The sequence below is a fragment of the Nipponia nippon genome, unplaced genomic scaffold, assembly GCF_047370975.1.
Source record: "Nipponia nippon isolate SJK-2023a ecotype South Korea unplaced genomic scaffold, ASM4737097v1 scaffold_7, whole genome shotgun sequence".
NCBI classification, from domain to species: Eukaryota; Metazoa; Chordata; class Aves; order Pelecaniformes; family Threskiornithidae; genus Nipponia; species Nipponia nippon.
In genome coordinates this window covers 47,101,393-47,124,095 of record NW_028262391.1, presented here as the reverse complement: position 1 = coordinate 47,124,095, position 22,703 = coordinate 47,101,393, and the positions used below count along the sequence as shown (strand labels likewise).

General features: G+C 35.5%; 1 protein-coding gene across 2 annotated transcripts in view; it reads right to left on the bottom strand.

The window, feature by feature from the left end:
- Window positions 1–22,703, bottom strand: part of WWOX (WW domain containing oxidoreductase) — a 534,876-nt gene that overhangs the window by 487,135 nt on the left and 25,038 nt on the right. For both annotated transcript variants that reach the window (XM_087740305.1, XM_087740306.1), the window contains exon 5: window positions 17,110–17,216. In XM_087740305.1, coding sequence (XP_087596431.1) covers window positions 17,110–17,216 — 107 coding nt within the window. The remainder of the gene's footprint in view (window positions 1–17,109; window positions 17,217–22,703) is intronic.

Here is a 22,703-nt window from a genome sequence, read left to right as displayed (position 1 = left end):
TTACAGGATGCTCTTTAAATCAAATACACACCTTTGATCTAGACCCTAACTTTTCGAAATTTGGAAGGCATAATACCAAAGTGTTCATAATATGCAGTATCTCCCTTCTTGCAATTTTCCACATGGTAAGAAACATTCAAAGACTTTACTAAAGAGGAAAGAAATTAAAAACTTGAAAAATGCAACAGTAAATTGACAGCATATGAGCAACATCCATACTGGCTTCAGCAACATCAGCCTACCAGAGTGAGCAGCTACGCAGTATTTGGGTGTTGGCAAAAAAAGCCACTCCCAGACTTCTCAGGTGCCACAGAGGTACCAAATGGGCCAGGCTAAACCCAGCCTCTAAGAAAGATCTTTCTGCTCCAAGAGAAGCCAATGCACCAGCAACATATGGCATTTTTAAGTTTACCATTTACTTGAGGCCTACCACGTTTATGAAAAAGAAGTCCAGAGATGTCCCAGAGGCTGACATCTAAAAATAGTTTAAAAGTTTCAGACTCACTATGGTTTTTCTGAAGATGGACTTTAAGCCTTGTAAGGACCACCAAAAGTAAGAAGAATATTATCCCAAAGCGTGACAGCTGTAACAAGCTATGTCTTAGAATAGTACATCTTTAATCTAACACCATAGCCCTAAATCTGTTCTGGTTCTACAAATGCCTCTAGTTATTTCATTTTTATCAGTGAAGAAAATGAAATAAAAAGTATTTCATACTTAACGCCAAACAGACCATGTTATCCCAGAAGACGTGCTTAAATAATTTAGCTGTTAAAAGAATCTTTAACTATAAATGTACTAAATTCCAGTGCAAAAGATTAACTACAAAAGAAATTAACACTGCCTTAGGAAAGAGAGATAACATTTTTCTAAAGCATTTCTAAAGCTTTTTGATATGATATTTTTTAGAATTATATCTGGAGAGAACTAATATTTTTAAATGAGACTTTCAGAGCTGTTTAAATTGCAAAGTAACATTTGTGCAAGTGCAAGAATTCTGTGGAACTTGTTTTGCTCCCATTAAAAAAAAATCAGTACACAATCTTTACCCGTTTAAAGAATAAATACCTAGCAATCAGAAATTATCAATAAAAAGATATTCAAATAATATTCACCTAAAAAAATGTTGCTCCTGGTTCTATCAACAACTTTGTCACAACATATCAAAGCAAAATAACATTTTTTTTCCCCTCAACAACTTAAAAGTTTCCAGGGCTTTATCGCCAGTCGAAGCAGTCTGTTTGCATTCTCCAATACAAACTGACAATCAAGTGATACAGTACATTAAAAATTCTCTGTAGTATTGACTGCCTGAAGCTGACGCTCCCTTGCTAAATGCAGTGCAGTTCAATTAACAGCTCTTCAATATACAATTTAATTTTTCTTTCATCTTGATCCACAGCCGAGCTTGAAATGAGGAATGCTGGAATAGATGTACTTTAAATATTGAAGCAAGTCCTTATAAATAAATCTATCAAACTTGCAATGATTTCTGTCATAACAGGACCAAATAGATGAACCTGAATGTCTGGGATTTTCAGGTTTGTGCATTGTTTTTCTCAGCCTCACAGGGCTGTGAATTGCTGGTGCAGGGGAGGGCCCCCAAAACTCCCCCAAGGAGTGGAAGAGTTTTTCCCTTACTGCACCATTCTTTGGGAGCAGAGGAACACTTTTCTGCTGCCGCTTTATAAAGTAAATCCTTTCGCATGTAAAAATCCAACTTATCGCTAATGTCACCAGAACTGACTGCCGAATTTTTAATATTTCTCTCATTATTTAAAAAGGCAACAAAACAGAGAAGTGCAGGGCACCAGTTTCCATTATCAAATCTGCATTCAACTGGGAGGCAACCAATTATGGATTGAAAAACTAAATATTTAATGCATAACTACTACCCTGGATACCATTTTTCCCCCTGCTGTGTAAACATACATAGTACACTTCAAATTTTCTCTAGGTAGTCATGCCATTTCACAGAAAAATGTAAGGTTAATTTAACCAGGACGTAATGAAATATTGCATTTCAAAGTTACTTTAAGTGGGACACTGCTGAAGGAAGCTATTAATATCTCTTACAGTGTGCATGCTCAAGGAAACATTGCGAATCAGCTCATTTCTCATAGGTATACTATACAGCTTTCAAAACGGTAGGATTTACTACCGTTCATCAGAAAGGAACACACTAATTTTAAGCTAGAGGCATTTTCTACTCTTTAAACGTATTCACAAAAACAAACTCGACAACACTTACTGCCTTAGGTAGCAGAGCAGCACTACTGACACGGAAGGCTACCAATCAGCGTGAGGTGAGTTACAAAGCAAGAGAGGCTTCACCGAGTGAACATAAGCAGCGTTAGAAGAACAGTAATCAGTTTCAGATGAATTCAGTCAAATTGCCTTTTGTCAATTTATACATTAATGCATAGTGAAATATATAGGTTTACCTCATTTGTGTCCACGCTTATAATGGTATTAGTTGAGATGCTGAGGTTTTATTCTTAATTATTATACTTTTTTCTTCATGTATTTTTAATCATCTTACCTGCATTATCACTTTGAATGCTGAAAAAAAATCTTTATAACATTAACCGGTCTCATTATTGTCACCATTTCCTTTTTCCCTTTATTTCTAGTCCTACATTTAAAAAAATATATCTCAGTACTGTATTTTAAATTGTCACAAAAATAACATTCAGCATTTACAGTAATTAACTCATCATTACTTCGAATAACTACACTAATTGGTATGCTCTACAAACCTGCAACACTGCAGAATTAAAAATAAACATAACAAAGATATAATTTACAACTAATCTATACTTACAATTAAAGTTAGTTTCAAGATTTATTTCATTCTATTATTTTTTATTAGCTACAGCAGACAGTAAATGGGGTGTACCACGTTCTGCTTTGCAAACACCTAGATTATAAAACATAATTACACAAATTAATTAGAAATGAGTACATACATTCATGTCTTTGTTTGTAACCATAACATGTTAAACATGACTACATTAATGAGCAGTTCTTAAAAATTATAAGATAGTATAACCATGTAACATATTAAAGCTCCCTGACCACACAAGGCATAAATGTCACCCTGGCACAGAGAGGGTCACCACCACTTAAATTCTCCTGATGTCCTGTTTTGAGGTTGCAGGTAGTATACAGGTCATTCTTCTACACAGCAGATTAGCAGTTCTGTGAGAACTCTTGACACCCAATGTACCATGGCAGAATACAAGTCCAGACTGAAATTTCTCCTGAACTGGGTCCTGTACTTTCTTCCCCATCTGTTCTCAAGGGTTCTCTTATGTCTAAGGGCCTGAAGTCCCTTCAGTTCTGCCCGCTGATTGCACACTTACCCTTTCATAAAGCTCAATGCTTACAGGAACGTAATTATCCTAAGGCTTTTTACCCTTCTTAAAAATTTGCTTCTAAACACTCTATGGGACCAAAAGTTATTACACAAGGGCAGGCAGATACAGTGCCTTGGTTCCCTGGGAAATCAGACTAGAGATTACTCTCCAGAAAGCAAGGAAACAAAGTCATTTGTACGTTTTCTTTTAAAACTAAACAAAAAGAGTGTTTGTTTATTTGCTGAGACCAGATCTGTACCTGCTGCACTTTCCTAGCAGTGTTTATTATTACAATTATACTGCTATAGCATTTCAAGCATGCATAAAGCTTACATCAGCAAGATGCATTTATTTCAGTTCCACTGTGGCAAAATAAGGGATATTAACCATAAGCTTTTTTTAGCAATTTAATTGCATCTACATAAAGAGCATCTACCAATACAACTAAGCTGGATCACATATGCCTCACCATTCTACCATGTTGTCAAGAATCTGTAGTGTAAAACTCATCTAAGATCCCCGGTGAAGGTGCCTAACATGGTGTGGTTAGGACCGTCAAGTACAAATAGCTCTTTGTCATCACAACCGACAAATATTCAAGGCCTAAGAGACCTAAAGATGTTTCAGTTAAAACGAAACTACAGTCAGATCATAACATGTCCCTTATAAGAACTAGGGAATACCAAAAGACCAGAACTACCCTACAAATTGCATAGCTGCCATCTGTGTATGAGTAAGGATTTAGAGGACCTGAAAGAGGCATCTGCAAAGTGCAAGTCTAAGGTAAAGACATCCTGATTTATTTTCTTACTCAAAATTAAAATAACAACAGTTTTGATAAGCACACTTATGAAAATACAAAAGTATTTAGTTATATATTTTATGCTAATTTTTCCATTATTCTTTATATGCTAGGATCAGCTATTCAAGATTTATTTAGGTGGTTCAAGGCTTGTTTTGCATGTCTCCAGCAACAACAAACTAACAAAAAACTACCTCAAACATTCCTTTCATTGCATTAATTCAATACTTCTCTTTGATAAGCAAAGTATATTGTTGAAGTTAATGCTGTATCTCGGTGACCTCAAATGAAATACGGGAAAGAACAAGTTTAGCATACTAGTGCTTATTTTTATATACTGAGTAATAAAGCTGCTTCTGCAAAACGATGCACTGAGTATCTTTATCGGGACCAAATTAATAGCGGTTTAGTGCAAAAATCGGAACATTTAGATTGTGTTTTCAATGTAATTTTTCATTATGAACATCCCCTCATCAACAGAGTGCTATTAAAGGAACAAGAGTTGCTGTTTAGAAAACAGAAAGAAAGTGTTTACCTGCTCACTGTAGGGGCAGCATTATATCTAATTCACTCTGGTTCAGAGTTCTCACATGGCAAGTCACAAGTAAAAACCAAAATGAATTTTTAACAGGACAAGTTGCAGTCAGAAGTAATGCATGCTTTCCCCTCTAGCACAACCAGGAAAGCACATATGTGAAGTGCTTCCTTCCAAGACATAAAACAGAAAGGAGCAAAATAAAGATTTTTAAATTACCTCACTTCGTAATGAAAGGGTAGTTATATCTTGTGTGTACTCCCTTAACATAGCCCTAATAAATCTCAGTAACACAGTTCCAGATTAAAAAAAAAAAAAAAAAAAAAGCACAGGAGAATACAATCACCTTTCCATGTTTGACATTAAATAACACAAATTATGGCGGATATTGGCAGATATCTCAACGCTTGCAAATTAAGTGTGGACAAACGGCTGCAGACATACAGCTAAAGTTCTGCCCCTTAAAACCAATCTTTGTGCATACGGATATTTAGAGTCTGATCCAAAACTCCTTAAAGCAACAGAAAATTAGTATTTTCAGTGGGCTTTGGAAACAGACTTTTAAGAAGATAAATATACATTCTTTTGAATAGCAGCACGCAGATATACCTTAGATTTACAGCTTCTTATTAAATTAAGCATCATAATTATTATCAGCACAATGGTATCATGTCTATTTACCCTAATGCCTTAACCAACTGAGTTAAATAAGGAGATAATAAATCATCTTATTCATACAAAAATAAGTATGTCTGGTACAGACAAAGGTTTCAATTATTAGTTTGTGAAATTACCTAAAGAATCACGACCATTTTGCATGCCACTTGGACCACTTTCTCCTTGGACACATGACAAACAATAGTTCTCATCATGCATTGCTAAAATGGAGATTTTTCAAAGGAAGCAGTGTAATTTCTCGCAGCTAGCACTAAATATCACAAAGTCAGATAAAAGATAAAGTAGCAGGCTATTAAAGGGGAGTCCAGGGTATCAAGCGAAGTCCAGTTCTCTTCTGTCCCAAACTCACCCCCTCCACAGAAAATTATCAGGATAAAAGGGAACTGAAGGATGATGAGAAATTAGAAAGGACAGTAAAATAAGCAAAAAATATGATGCTTTGGCTTCATAGTAATAAAAGATTTAGAAATACCATTGACAAGTAAACAAATTAATAGTACCTTTTGAGCACTCTACTTAGCAAGTCTACTTTCTACGCATCTTCTGTATTCCTGTTGAACTCCATCTGTGGTTGTTTTATGTCATTGATGCTGCTCTGTAGTCATATAAGCCAGATAATTATCTTCAGTTTTATAAGCTATTGTGGATCATGAAGCAAGTGAGTGCTTCTTTTGATGCCCTCACATTAGTCTATTGTCACTGTAAAAAACTATTAGTGATCCAGCAATGAGCATTTTTTTTTCTCTTTTTTTTTTTCTTTTCTTCTTTTTAATGCATAACAATTATGCAGAGTCGTACTACACTGTGCTGGAGTTGCTATTTTCCTACTCTACTATATTCAGTGTTACAGCAGAACTGATACAGACCTTAACATTTTTGTCTTTATCAGCAAGTATTCTTTAAACATTATCACACTGTCACAGTGCTGCAGATACATGCAGTAGTTTCAGAAGTAGGAAGAAAAATAATCTCTTTACATTTTCTTCCCCATACTAAGCTCAACCAAGCAAAGTTCCTCTACTTCAAAAGACTCATTTAACATATTGGCAGACTGGTTACAAGTCTAAGAAAACAAATAAATCTCAAAGAACCAATTCTTCACATTGCAGACTGTGTGACCCATCAAACTAAACTCTTTGGGATCTGAAAACATTTATAACTCCAAAGGCATAAATACTCACGAAGACCAAAGACATCTCTTTGGTTTAGTTTTAATTTCTGAGCAATTTTTAGAGCAAAAGCCCATTTCACAATCATAAGTGACACAGAAAACCAAGAAAAGAACACAACACATACTGGGTTAGCAACAAGTGTGCATTTCACTTAACGAATAAGACTACATTTTACTATGAAGCATTCAGTTTCTCTGAAGTGTTGAAAGACCTACAACCATTCAGTTATTGCCAGGTAACATACTGTTTACAACTAATACTAACAGATACTCTACCCTGTTCACTTCTGATAATGAAATAAACTAATAAAGTTGGTTTTTTTTACTGTGAAAAAAAATCAATTACATGGAAATCTATGAGATATTGAACATGAGCATTAGTGTTTTCTTCACTTTTCATAAAATTAAAGCAAAGAACCAATTTGGGGACAAAAATGACCCACCGGATTTCACCATGACTTTCATAAGAAATTATCACAGTACATATTAAATCATTAGCGAGACACAATGCTGCCTGTTAGTTTTAAAATGCAGAGAATGAAACTCATTGCAGAAGCAAAAGAGGGCCAATAATATAATTACAACACGGTGCCTGTGCAGTCTGAGTTAATGCCGTTATTTGACATTGCAAGGCTATGCCTTCTCCCATGAGCCCCACTGGAGACAAGGTTCACTCTAATTGGTTCCAAAGCACAACCTACCAACAACAGCCTTCCTCCGGCCCAGGAATGGTAATTTCCACACGACTGTAAATAGTGTTTGCAAACAATACAAACATGGTAATAAGAGGCTAGGTGGGTAATTAATGTGGTTACAAAGCAGCTTATTTGCATTTTTATTTAAAACTGCTTTCTTTAAAAAGCAGCTCAGATTTCTTTTTGCAAAAGGAGCCTTGGTTAAGGAATAGAGCAGTAATTACTCTCTTTAGGGGTTCTTTTATACATCCTTTAGGGAATTAGAATGAAAAGATAAGCAGAATTATAAAGGGAATCATGTAAAATATGAAATGCACTATAAACACTTAGTACTGTATTTACCATAAGCTAAGCTTGTCTTCTTCATTAATGGAATATATTACAAGCTTACGTTACAATCAGATTAATTGTGAAGATGGTTATAAAAAGAATTATAACCAGACACTTTTATTCCCCCTCTCCTCTCCCAGAACTGACAACCAGAAATCCAGTGATAGCAGAACTCAGTTTATGAAGAAACATCTACCTAGACTATAGTAAGTAAGTTTTCAATGTCAACAGCACTAAATAGTTTAAGAAAACAGATTCTGAGAGAGAAAGATTCAGAAAAAGATCAAATCCAAGTTGCGCTAGTATATGTAAAGTACCAGTGAAAACCAAACTTCTCTGCACCCTTTAAGCTGAACTGAAGTCAACATACAAAGGATACGATTCTTTTTAAAGACAGACATCTACAGACAGGTTTTTAATATTGTTGAGTAAACAGTATTTCCTAATGCCATTTAATTGAAGACTGAGCATGAAGTGCAGTTTAAAAGGGGTTATTCTGGTTTTTATTTCTGTTTGGAGGTGTGTCTTGTTAAAAAGCTCATACTGCATTGAAGTAGCATTGTTACAAAGCTTTACGCATGGTAGGTATTTTGTGACTCACGTTTCCAGATTAAGAACAGCAGGGCTGTGCTAAAGAAACAAATCACCAAAAAGATCACCTCAACATTTCTATGTATAAAATTCTGCTGAGTGGAGGAAAAAATTAAGGAATGGTAAGATACTGTGACTTCTTTCAAAATTACATTTTAGATTTTTTTTTTTTTTAAATATGTGTAGCAGATGTTGAAAGGTGAACAGAATTATGAGAGCAGAAGTAATTCAGTGAACTCAAAAGACAACTTCGTCTTCACTGGAGGAAATCATGGCAAATTCACTATGTTAAAACCTTGCAATCTCATAGCTATGAGTGTGCTCTGTTGGTTTCTATCAGCTGTCTACAGCATTATGAATTCATACATTAGCACAAAATTTCAATCCAGCCTAGAAATCCAAAATTAAAGACAGAATGTAGGGTAAACCATACGTTCCAGACCATTTATTCACCACCTTATTCAAGCATATTTTCAGGAACAATGAATCTCTTGTACAAGGCACAAAACCAAAAGGGATAAAGTGACCAGACCATCACAAAAAAATTAAATTGATTCCGCCCCCCATCCCTCTCAAAAAAAAAACAAAACAAAAAACCCCCCTCAAAAAAAAAGAAAAACACTCTGGTTCTATTCCACCACAGTTAATAAACTCTGGCCATTCTGAAGGAAAGAACATCTGCAGACTAAATAATAGTCACCATCAGAACAAAAAGTCTGTAATTGGCAGGTCAGCAGGGTCTTGTGGAATTCAAATCTCTGAAAGTCTGTGCCCCTGCAGGATTTTTTTTTTTTCCTTTTCTTTTTTTTTTTCTCTAAACAGTCCTCATGTACTTCTTGTAGTAAGAAACCCTTTCTTTCTCTGGCATCTTGCCTTGTCCTAGGGATGGATGAAACCAGCAGTAACAACTGCAGAAGCTCTTCCATGATTTGATGAGGCTACCGTGAACTGCAAGATCAGAATGACTTACGAACAGCAATGGACACCTTACTCGAAGCATATCACAGCCTTTTCCCTAGTACTGACGTAAAAACAATTTTCACTTATCCATTCTTCTTAGGTAGCATCACCTCTCCTAGCTATAAAACTAAACTGTTGCACCATCCTTTTCCTTCACCAGCACCCAGTGCTTCATTATTTGTAGAAATCTTTCTGCTTGCCTTATCTATGTTTGTAAAGAAGTCCCAGTTTATTTCAACATGCCTCATTATATGGGTTTTCCTCATATCTGAGAAAAAAATGAAGGAAACCAAAAATTTCTGCCTTTTACAGAGTAGTTCCATCATTCATATTACCAGACTTTTTAAAAATGTTATTTCCTACACATGTAAAAATTCCACAGTGCTAAACCGCTTCAAATTCCCTTCCACATTGCTGGACATTACTAAACTTTCTCCTGCATTTATTACTTATATTATCACCATTAAAAAGTATTCTCTAAAGACATGCTAACAACTTAAACCAGAAGCTTAACAACAAAATAAAAAACCAACACTACACAACGTTGATGTCTATTTCCTTAATCTTCATTTAATAAATAAGAGCTGCGTTCCGAGAACACTTAGCACTAAATTCTTTGCTTGATACCACTTCGATGGAAGTCAATATGACCGTGCAGGGTAGTGAGCATAAAGTACCATGAAAAGTAAGTCTCTGCAGAGTCCAGAATTGAAGTGCCTTGGGCAGGGACCTAAGCTATTTTTACCATGCACTTTTCCTGTAAATTGTCATATACATACAAAGAATTAATATTAATGATCTTTGCTTTATGTAACCAGAATTCTGTACTTCACTGAGTACAGTATGGCAAAGATCAAAAACTGGCTTAATATAGCTGTAGTCCTTTTCAAGTAGATAAAAGCTAAAAATATAGCCACATTTTTAAGAAGCATTTTCCTTTTTTATCCATTTTCACATTTAGTATTCACTTTACTTTGAATCCCAGCCATCAATTGAACCAGAGTAAAATATTTTCGAGAACACCATATTGAGAAATAAAATATACATCAAATTAATTGAACATTTTGAATTTATCCCTGTTTACTGGAAATATAAGCCATGAGGTCCTAAATGCTTGGAAAATGCCGACCAAATCCTTTAAAGCCTCCTGCACTCACTCACACTGACTGGCTTTATATTTCATAAATGTAATTACTTTAAAATATCAATGTATTTATCTTGATAATAAAACTATCTTTAGTACAGTAACAGTGCAGAGCTAACTACAGATGAAGACGTAGGTATGAAACAGTTCAGCTGTAGCCAGTACATCAACTAACTAAATGATATCAGTATTCAGAAGGATGCCCAACCCTGAAAGTTAGGGGTTTAACACATCTGCTATATAATTCAGACTCTGTTTTACAGTGGTTTCATTACTAACCATAAAAACTGTAACAGTGGAACTGTATAAACAAACTGAGCAGTGTTTTTACTGTAAAACATGAATGTAATATAAATATTTGCCTTTCCCTTTTCTCAGCATCTGTAATGAGAGCAAATTCATGCCATATGTTTATAGTGTACAAAAAAAATAGATCTCAACAATTCATCCATGTAAATGTTGGTTAAACTGTTCAATGCTTTTAACTTTGTGTGGGTTTTTTAAGCACAAAATTCCTCGCAAATAATTAAAAAGCCTCTTGCTTTTGTCAGTGGCTGCATTCACTGATTTGCACCTATTTTTAGAGATAATCTGGCAGAAGAACTTGAAGATCGCAGATTCCTCACTGATAACAAGATCAATAGCTCTGACAGGTTGAGACATGTCCACGTGGATGGTTACCGTCCCAAAATACAAGCCTGCAAACTGAAAGAAACTGCCGCCTCAGAACACGTCAGAAGACTTCGAAATACAAAAGCAACTGCTTTCCAGCTTCTCATATTAACAGAGTGTATTAGCAGACTGTATTACATTTAGTTTTTCTTAACGCTGTGTATGCATGCTACTACTGCTCAAACATTATGTCTACCATTATTTAACAATTCACTGTCCATCTGTATTTGGAAAATAACTTTGCAGCACACATCACTCTCTTAAGGTGTCTCAGCTGAGCAGATTACTCACAGGGACCTACTGAATTCTTGAACATTATGGCCAAAGTCTGGTCATACTTTCCTACCATTCTCAATCAGCTGTTACTAGCACCGGTACTGGTTAAGCCTTATACTATCAGTTCTCCACTAGTAACGTAAGGTCCAATTCCATTGCAACTACAGTTAACTAAAAAGATTCCTTCACTTCAGAAAGATCTGGAGTACACCCTTAAAACAAAACAAAAAAAGCGTTATAGTCAGCAGTGGCAATAATGCTTTAGTTTGAGTGTCTGTGGCTGCAAGTGAGACAAGTCGACGCAGAATTTTTTTTTATTGCATTACCAGTTAGCTTAATAAAAGATACTGCCTCTTCCTGCAGGGCCTTTTCCCCATAGCAAGGTTTGGATAACTACTTTTATCTTGATTCTTCAGCATGGTCACTATTCAGACCACTGGAAGATGAAATATGTCTATACATTGCAGGCTTTTATAACTGTATATTACACCGTGATGGCATGTGAGCCAATAACACATCGTTTTAGAACATCATGCTTTGAAACAATACAATTCTTTATTACAAAATAACACAATATCGGACAGAATATTTTCACAGAAATGCATGTGCTCTACTGGTATTGATACTCTGAAATATTTTCTATTTTGAAGAGATTACTTTCTAAGAGCTTTTATTTAGCACCAATTTGAAACTCTTCAGTTCTGTACTAACAGACTGTGGCTTCATTCAGTATTTACTACATCTCCAAAGCCATCTTTTACACATTCTTCAGTTTTTTCCATAAAGGAAAATCTGCCACTAATTATGATGAGATGCCCTCCCTGAATCATTCACATAAGTTAATTCCAAGAACAATTTATTGTGCTGGTTCTAGTGTACTCTTACATAGTCTTGGTACGGAAATCCTGTATTAATAGCCTGGCTGATTTACAGAAAAAGCTCACAAAATTAACATCCAATAGATAGAAAAGGAAATTTTATCTTCTGTATCAAGATTAGCGTCCATTAGTATCAAGAGACTAAGACAGAAGAATATTTTACAGAGCTATTCTGTGTTCCACGCAAATACACAAAATATCGTAAACCAAGGACACCAGTGGAGACAAAACACTACATCAGAAATCAGTCCCCCTTCCTTGAGGAGGAAACACACATAGTCGACACATGAAAACTGTTGCTCATGTTCTGTGTAAACATGCCCAGTTTGCCTCTCGTCTTTCTGTGCTTTGGAAGATTACAACTGGAATACAAAGACTCACTTATCAGGTTTTAATTTCATTCAGTTACTTAATCAGCAAGAATATAAATCACTCCTTAGGTGGAGAATACTTTGGGGGACAGGAATACAGCAAGGAGTCACATTTATTTTGTTGGTTTTCTTCACAGTCATTCTCTCTTCTCTTGTCACATCGCTACCTTATAAGTTCCTACATATAAAGGAAACCCAAATTTTCTTTTTACAGTTTAATCTAATCTTTGATGGAGCTGTAGGCTTAACACTGAGGAATAATTACTAAAGAAACATTATACTTTTTATGAAATATTAAACTTACAATTTATCTTTTAATATCTACTTCAAAGACTATTTGACAGGAATAAATAAATGAGAGCTTCTTGGCAAGAAAAAACTGTGATTTATGAAATATTTTATTCATTCATATTCTTAAGTATTTTCTTGAGAACACCACTAACATCTGGAGCTACACAGTCTTATCCAAACATTCTGCTCATACTCAATTAGAAAATTATATCAATAGTAATGTAAAATAAATTACCTAGCTTCTCTTCCTGGAGCATAGATTTCAATGTTCGTCAGAGCAACTATGTGTACAAACAGCACTGTAGTGTTTTTCATTAAGCCTTAAAGTCAATTAAGCTACGAATTGGAACAATCATTCCTCCTTTGCAAAGTATTGATATTTTTTCTTGGCTGCTTTTGGGCCTTTTCACTACTCAAGGAGAGATTTATGTTTGACAATTTCTTTCTGATTAAAATGAATCATAACTCTAGAATTCTAATTTCCTCTTTTCTGAGCAAGAAATTATCAAACAGTTTTAAACTGATATTGAATGTCATCGTGCGTGAACAACATTCATTTTCAAGATATAAAATGTAAAGCTATACTGATCTCTCTTTTTATCTGCTTCTTTTACAGACTTTCTCTTCCTTCTCTTTCTATATACACACGTATGTATATAAAACATTAGATTGTACCAATATAATCAACTATACCTTTCTATAAAAATTATATTTGACAGACTAGCTAGACCAGTTACATTAAAACTTGTCACAACGCTTTACATAAGGCAATTACCCTCTATTAGCAAAATTCTGCTGTAGTTTAGAAAGAAAATAACTGGAATACTGCAGGTTGCAAACTAATGTCAGTTATCTAAAGTAATTAGCAAGTTTATATGGGTAATCCCTACTCAAATGGCTCAAGCTCTATAAAAGCGCTGTTTAGACATAAATTGTTAAAAAGAAAGTTTTCTAGATTTGTCTCCAACAGCCAATTAAGATCAGTTTGAATTTGTTTTTTAAACATAATGGCAGCTAATCTGAAAAATCTTATTTTCTCCCATTATTCCTCCTGTTTTCTCTAAATCTTAACAATTGGATTTTTTCAAGCCATTTAGCTGTCCCATTTTCTCTTTATAAGCTTGATTTTCAGCTTTCACTAAAAGCAGACTGAAACTGTTTTTTTTTTTGCCTAACAACTTATTTAAAAGTACAACAGGCCCAAAGAAGAGCTGTCTTTCTGCAGACACTCGGTTTATGCCATTCCAGACAAGGATGTCACAGACGCACTAAGGGAACAAGCTGGATGGTTTCCTAACTGTGTATATATATATATATGCTGTACTTTATTTTTAAATGCTGCATCACAGTAGGTTTGATTTTAGGGGTTTTTTGTTTTGTTCTGGTTTGGCAGTGTTGGTGATTGGTTTGTTTTTTTTTTTTAAGAGTTATATTTTTTCCCCATATATATTTCAGGCTTTATTTAATACAGACCATCAATTAGATAATTGTATCAAAACTTGAAATAATAACAGTTGTTTCTTTATACATTTTTAATTATTTTGTCTTCTTGCAAAATAAGCGGAACTCTCTTTTGCATCAGAAAACAAAAAGCATGAAAAAGGAAACAGTCTTTGTCTGACATTTAAACCTTGAGTACTAAAGCATACTGTCCCACAGAAAAGCCAGAATAGGATACACATCACTTTTGGTAATATACACCTTACTATAGAAATACCAATTTTATTACCAACACGGTACACTTACGACACGTAAACACACTAGAATTCAATATTGCAAAGATTTTTTTAGTCATAAAAGTATAGTTCATGCAAATTAGAAGAAAATGGGGTTCATACATTCAGTTGAAGAATAGGAACATATGTACCAGATTTCCGCCCCTCAAAATATTGGAGGAAGACAGTATTTATAGTGCAGCTCAGACTTAATCACAAAAATTTACAAGAAAATATAAAACAAGTAGGTAGCACTATTGTTGACAAAAATACTACCTGAGTTACATAAACACGAGGCTTTGTAAGGCTGCATCCTAAACAGCTGTATTTTTTTTTTAATTGGTTCCAAATTTAAAGGTAAACCAATTTCCTTTCAATAATTTTGCTTTCCCTAGGAAACAAGGGAGACAAAATACTGTGGATGCTTTGAAGTTCTTCATAGCAGGGTAGTTGCAGCTACATATTGAGAATTCATCTGAACCATATAAAGAGGTTGTTGACATTTTTCTTAAACTCTTTCATTTGAGGAAAGAATTTTCAATTAACAACTTCCTGCTCCATAGTTACACCTATAAGCTAAAAATTAATATTTTACATCAATATTTTAATATTAGTATCAATCAATCAAATTAATCTTTGTCTCTTTGTTTTCAGTAGCTGACTTTGGGGCAGGTTTTTGTGTTTGTTTTCCTCAAGACTGCTTACAATTTGATGTAAATTTTAAGCATCTTGTAATTCATCAACTAATTCTCTCCTGGTTACACACTCCAAGTAATTAAAGTTCAGTAATAACTTATTCTTTCTGCTCCAGCACCTGCATTTCATTTGTTTATTTTCCCAGAGTCATAAATCTGAAGGACTGTCAAAGTGCCATAATATTAGTGCAATAATCAAAGTTAATTAGTCCCTCTCAATAAACAACAACAAAGCCATTACAAAGATGCATTGAAGGTTTTCCAGCTACCCAGTTTACAGATGAGATTCTTTTCTGAACAATTAGAATTTGAAAACTGTTAGTAAATAACTGTAGTGTTTCTGAAGTAATTTGACCTTCAGTGATCTTCATTCAATTAACAATTCATTAACTTTTGGTGAGATAATATAGGTATTAAGACAAGTACTCCTTAACTCCCATTGCCTTCAAAGTGCTCAGAGATATGCTTAGAATTAAGGGGGTAACGGGATATTTTTAAAATAAAAGGTACTCAGTACCGCCTTATTTTAGTTACATAAAAAACCATACATGTTTAAAAAAAACATACATATTTAGCTGGACCGGGACTACTAAATTCAAAAGACAAAATATCACCAAATCCAGTTGTCTTGAAAGAGAACCAACAGATGAACTTTAAGCAACACACACTTTGCTTGCCCCTGTTGGAATTCTCTTGGAATTCCATGCTATTGAAATAAAAAACAAAAAGAGAGCTTTAATGTGAAGTACTGAAGGGGAAAGGTCGATATTTTTCCCTCCCAATCCTTTACTGTAAATCATTATCATCTGGGCAAGAGAAAAAGGCCAAAATCCAAAGACTGTTTCTTGAAGAAACTTGTGGTTACAAAAATTAGCATTATAAGCATCACTTATTTGGAAATACTCTACTTGTAAATAAGAAGTTTGTTTTGCACTAATAAATATTATAATTATCTGTAGACTACTTACGTGTAAATATTAATACTACTGAGTGCTCTCCCATATCATCTGGGAACAGCTGAAATATTTTCAGAGCTTGGGAAATAAAGCTAAAACACTCATCACTAATTTTAGCAGGAAAAAAATAAAATTCCGAGAATCTGATCCTGCAGTTTATTATTCAAGTAAAGTGTATAGGACTGTGTCAACAGATTATCTCCTGGAAGCCAGCAGTCATAGCAAGCTCAGACAAAACTAGCCTGCAATCCTTACTAGCAAGTAAATGATTGTGGGAGGAATAAATTAAGAACACTGAATAAATTTTAATAAGGGCCTTAGAAGATTCTCTCCCCGCCCCCCCCCCCCAATAAAAAAAAGGAAAGGAAAAGGGGAAGTTAGGAGTCAAAGAGAAACAAGAGAATAGACAGTACTCAAAAGCTTGCATTTGCATGGCAAAATGAAAAACAAAGAAAAAAAAAAGAAAGAAAGGGAAGAAATGGGAAGGGAAAAAAACTGCCTGGCAGCAGTGCTGTTGGGCCTGATAGACTAGGAAAGCAAAGGAGGGAAACACTCATGGTTTTGAAAAGTGTAAGAATGATCCTCTGAAATCTCTCATAGTATAAAAACTATGGGCAACATAATGACTATCTCTAATATCCGAGTGTGTACATTCTCCTTCAGTTATACACTTTGGTTCTGGAAACGTCCTATGAACTATGAAACATGCCTCAGTGGTTCTTTCAAACATTTTTGCCCTTACAAAGCATCTGTATGTAACATGGATAACAGCACGTCAAGCCTTGCAGTCCAATACAGTCATATGAAATGAAAAATCTCTATCACTTATATACCAGTGACTGAACAGGATATTACAAAATAAGACAAATGCCTTCTTCCTTAGACTCTTGCACAGCAGCACAATATCTATTTAACGGCTTGTACTGCACAAAAGACTTCACATCTTGAAAAACACAGCTTAGTGTTGGACACTATATACATTCACTTACCCATTCCACAAGAATGCGTTGTACAGCATCATTGCCTCTTGACATATTTCTGCAGGCCAGGATAACATGTGCCCCATGCAGTGCAAGAGACTTTGCAGTTTCAAAACCTACGATAAAACATTTTCCTAGTCAGAAATAGATCTCAGGAACAAAACAGAGCTACAAAATTACCTGAAAAGGTGAGCCAGACAATTAAGTACACTAACACTACCTGCAGTCTGACTATCTGTTTGATAGTCACCTGGACCCAGCTTTTAAGAGCATACATAAAAAAAAAAATGTAGACACCTCAATTTGAGCAGGTCTTTGGGACAATTTTGTGCAAAATAGGGTTGGGATCTTCAAAAAGCAGACTCAATTTCTCTGCCTCGGTGTCTTCAGCTGTTAGAAGAGCAGGATTATGCTTATTCCTTACTTGTTTGACTGTGAAGAATGAGCCAAAAGGCAAGACTGCAGACCTATTAAGCCTGGCAACATCACACTGAAAGTGATAGAGTATTCTAAAACCGAGCTCTGGGCTCTTTAGATGCACAGTTATCCTTGGATTCACCAATCTGAGGACCACCTATGGCGGGGGGGATCATCCAATGGGATGTGTGAGGGAATAAGAATCAAACTCACATGGAGATAACTACTCCTTTTTCCGATCCGAACGCCACCCCATCTGTAGAACACTGCTGCACAAAACCAGGGACCAGAGAACTATCCAAGTGTTAAATCATTCCCGGGAGTGGGTTATCAAGCTCATTCTTAGAAAAGGAGATTCTACCTAAGCGGATCTGTACTCTACATGTCTGTTTTATTAACCACGCACTTTTAAATCTTCGCTAAAATTTTCCTTAAATTTTCTGTGTTAAATCAACTTGTTTTTTGTCCCTTCATCAACTGATAGATGGAGAACAATTTTTCACCATTGTTCTCATTATCAGTAACCAGTCAAATGCCATGCAGCTTTGATATACTGGTTACAGTATCATGGGGCTAAACAGGCCACTGGATGTACCAGATGATACAGAGAAAAAATAATCCCTGAAAAATTCCCTCTTTTGCCCAACTCACTGATATGACTTAATCTGCAAGCACATTCTTTCTAAATCTGAAACAAGTGGACAGACAGTTCACACTTTGCTGCAATTATAGCGCAACATGAATCCATATTCCCTTTTTTTTTTCTTTCATCCATATACAATGAATTTCTAAATGACTGTACACAATTTTTTTTTTTTGCAATACTATTAATCATTTCTTTCCCATTCTGAATTTGGGCACCTCATTTCTCCTTTCTAAAAGGAGACTTCAGATTTCATTTCAGTTTGTTAATTTGGGACTGTACGGCAATTTAGCGAGATCAGTTCAAATTATGAAACTGTCCACCAAGAGCTGCAGATCTTTCCACCTTGACATCATCTGCAAGCTTTGTAAGCGTACTCTGTTTCACTGTTCAATTCATTAATGAAAAGCTGCATAAAAGTTAGTCCAAGGTAAACTTCATTTAATTGGAAAAAATCTGTGACAATTTATACCAGGAGATGATGAGTTCTTGGGAGTGCAGAATGCCCATGAAGTGTAGAGAACTGAGCCAGAAATTGGGTTTCTATCAGGGGTGAGCTACTACAATATTTGTGATGTATTCAGTAACATCACTGGGTGCCCATCTCCATGGAGAACTGTAACAATGATAGAAATTTCCATCTAGCTGAAAGAGGCATAACATAGCTTAATGAGTTCCAATTAGACAAGCTTAAACTAGAAAATGAAGAATAAAACTGAAATGCCCAGCAATTTGAGTATGCGAAGAAGTCAAAGAGAAGAGGTATTTGGTTTAGCTTTATGACATTTAAAGCATGCTCATGTTTTCCTTTTAAAAATTGTTTACCAAAAAACCTATTAAGAGGGGCTGTCTCACTTCCAAAACACCCTGAAGCAACAAAATTCAGTTACAGCACAAGACATAACTTACATTATAGAAACAACAGACACCAAGATGAATTTATACCATTTTCTGCAATTACATACTAACGGTATTTAAGTCCAAGCAATTTTCTTGTATCTCTTTTAAAGCCATTCATTCCACCAAGCAACTTTAATTACCTGGGTAATTCATTGCATGCACATGAATTCAGCTACAGCATATGCAAAGATTTCCCCTGTTCCTAATTCCACTTTAAGCGTATTTAACTAGAATTTTTCATGTAACTAATGTAAGACATGTTGTACCAGTGTACTATTAACTAGCTGTATGCTTCTTGTTTTGCACAAAAAAAAAAAAAAAAAAAACAAAAAAACACGCACAACACACTTATTTTGACCAGCTTACCATCATATTAAAAACTAGTTGGAATGCCTGGGAATACAGTTTTTCTACTGTTACACAAAGATCCAGAGCTGACGGCCAGTTTAATTAGCTAAGCATGATGATGTTTTGCTAACCCTACCCCATGTCACACTGTGCAAAATAATAAATTCCATTCCATTCTCTGTTACAGTTAACTTGATTCTCATTATAAACTAAACTGAGAAAGATTAAAATTTAACTAAGTTACATGCTGCAACGTTAGTTAATTTTAATACCACCTTGATTTTTCCCTGAAAACTTGGAGATGAGTGTTAAACACTCCTCTTTAGGATGTACTCACTCTCTTCTGGGCTACCAAAGGATGATTCTTCACCCTTAGGCAGACATGTTGTGAATCTTTCCATGAAATTATGTGTTTAAAAAACTCTTTTCAGAAGATTTTTAAGCAGCAGTCCATCCTTCCATTGAAAATACTGCCACAGGTCAAGTGCTGATGTCTCTCCCCATCAGACTTATTTTAAACTACTAACTCATTCAGGAACACACTTGCACTGTATTTAGGACAGCTAGATTTATGCAAAAGGAGGAAAACAAATCCAGGTGCCCCCAACCACATAAAAGGTTCCAATTCAACTACTGAATTGCTGGCTATAAGGTAGGGATGGTATATAACTATTACTGCTTGGTCTTTCTATCACTTTGTGTGGAGTATAATTCATAAGGCATCTTTTCAGACCATCTACCAAATGAAATATATCAAGAAGAAGAGGTAACACAACGTCTACTTCATAGAGCTCACTGGAGTTTAAGTATGATCTACCTACCAACTACTGCAAGCATTTTTACATATGTCCTTAAAATAAATCTTCATAGACCTGAAAATCCTCATTAAGCAGTACAATTAAGTACCTTTACGGTTTAAGAAACAACTATGCAGGAGCTTAGAAGAACGCCATTTCTAACTGAAACACCTGAAGGAGGAGTTTGGAAGCACCTCAGTATTCAAGTCCTTTCACGGCTTTAGCTTTTTGTTTCTGCTGCAAAAATTAAGGCTTCTTTCCTCCCCCAGTGTCACATAGCTTAAACAGGTGGAGAAAAGCTTCTAGCATAGTGGAAAACTTACTCTTTTAACACACTCATTGTGTTAAACTAAAGTGTGCCAAGAACATTTGTCTTTCAGCAAAATGTAGCCATGTTTTCAATATACAGTAAATTTTAAAACCTCGGCCTAACACAGAGATTGAGTATTTAAAGTACAAAACTATTTAAACTCCGAAGAGAAAAACCTTGCCTATCTATAATCTACATTGAATCAAAATCCACATTGAATGTGGTGTCATACACCAAAGTTAAACCACAAACATCATAAATGCCCAAACAGTAAAACCTCAAAAAAAAAAAAAAAAAAAAAGGGAAAATCACTGTAGGGTTAAATAGAAAGAGAAATCTAAATAACTATGTTAAGGATGTGCATAATTAAGGAACCAGAACAACCTTAATTCTACCCACATAAGCAACTCCATGGACTTCAAAAGAACCAAACATTTCTTTAAAACTTCACTTAATCTGAGACTGCAGCTACCAACGTGCTCTCTCACAGAGACACAGCCCTTTCACAATGTAGGAACGTTAACAGCAATGACGCTAGTATCTTTTCCAGGACAAATCATATCCTCCAGTGGTGAATTTTCCCTGTACTATAGTGCTGGGGTATTGCAGCTGCAAAGCTATTTAACCCAGCTAAAACAGATAGCCCAGCCTACTGCCGACAAGAACTACTGCCATTTACATTCTGCCTAGCTGCAACAGCTGGCAAAGGGTGTACGTGGCTGAAGGAAACTGCCCAGCCGCAATGATATATTTTTCTGTGCTTCAGTTTTCAGATTTCAAAGTAGGCAGCTCAAAAAAAGCTGCAAAACTTGAATATCTTCTTATAGAAAAATCACACGTTATATGCTAGTTGTGTTTGTTGTTTTTTTTTAAAGTAGGAAACACCATGTTAGAAAAACAGCAGAGGATAATACAATTGAGCATCAAGGACAGACAGTTACAAAGAATAAGACAGATACTTTCCCCAAATGTGATAGAACAACATGCTTAAATAACGTACACTTTGGAAAAGCAGTCCTAGTATATTTAAATACTCTATACAGTGTTGAGCACATGTTTTCTAAAATGAAGATAAATTTCACGTGATTGCCCTGGAAATCTCAAGAGACAAGACTGTCCTGAGACCGACTACTCTTGCTGCTGTTGCTTTAGCAAACAAGCTCTAATCTGACACTCAAAAGTGACAATCCCGTTTAAGAACCAGCCACACATGAGGAAAAACATTATGGCACAGCTCTCTACATCAGCAGCGAACCTAAAGGACTGGTAGCAGAACTAACAAGAGAGCTACAAGTGCATGGGATTTGCTACAGACATTTAAAACCCTTTACTTACAGCATGCTTTTCATAAAGACTCAAACTTAGCACTCAATTTCATTCTTCATCTTCTGCGATGATTGTTCAATTCAATACTCTCACATTCCTGTCTCTCTGCAGCCGACTACTATCAGTGAATTTTGGGACAGATTTTCAGCTAACAGTCTCAATTAACGAGCAGTTAGCGTCGCTCAATTAATGCCAACTACATTGTGTCAACATACACCAGATGAGTACATGGCTCCATCAAACGGTGCAACCTCCTCTATAAAACAGAGAAAGGGATTCACTGACTAGAAAAGTAATTCAGCGATTTCTTCTTTAAATAAAGTGGACTGCATATAGTCCATTTATCCTTGGGGACATTTTGTAAAGAATTTGCATCAGGCATTCACATGTTTTAAAACATCCCTTTATTCCAAATATAAGGAAGTTTGAATACACAAGAAGAAATTCAAAAACACTTCAGGCAATGGCAGGTTTTCTTCGGCTTCCCTACCTTCTCCAAAACACTCCAGGATACCTTGGCTCTGTCATTTGCAACACATTTGAAAAGCAGTGACGCTATCTTTCTTGGTAACAGCTTAGTCCTCAATTTAAAAGCATACAGGGTTTGTTTGCATTTATTTTCTTCAAAACCATTTCTTCCTTTCTCTCCACCAACAGAAGAGCTCTGGAGGCCCTGAGATTCTAAGACATCTCCACAAGTGCTTGAGTAATGATTTAAAGCTGTCATGAGTCCAGCCTTCCTTGAGCTCTATATCACAGGCAGTTTGAGCATAAACTACAAGGGAGTCCACGAGAACACCTTTTTCCCTTCCACTACAGTAAACACAGCAAGACCAAGTAAGTGAACAGAAGTGTTCTGTGG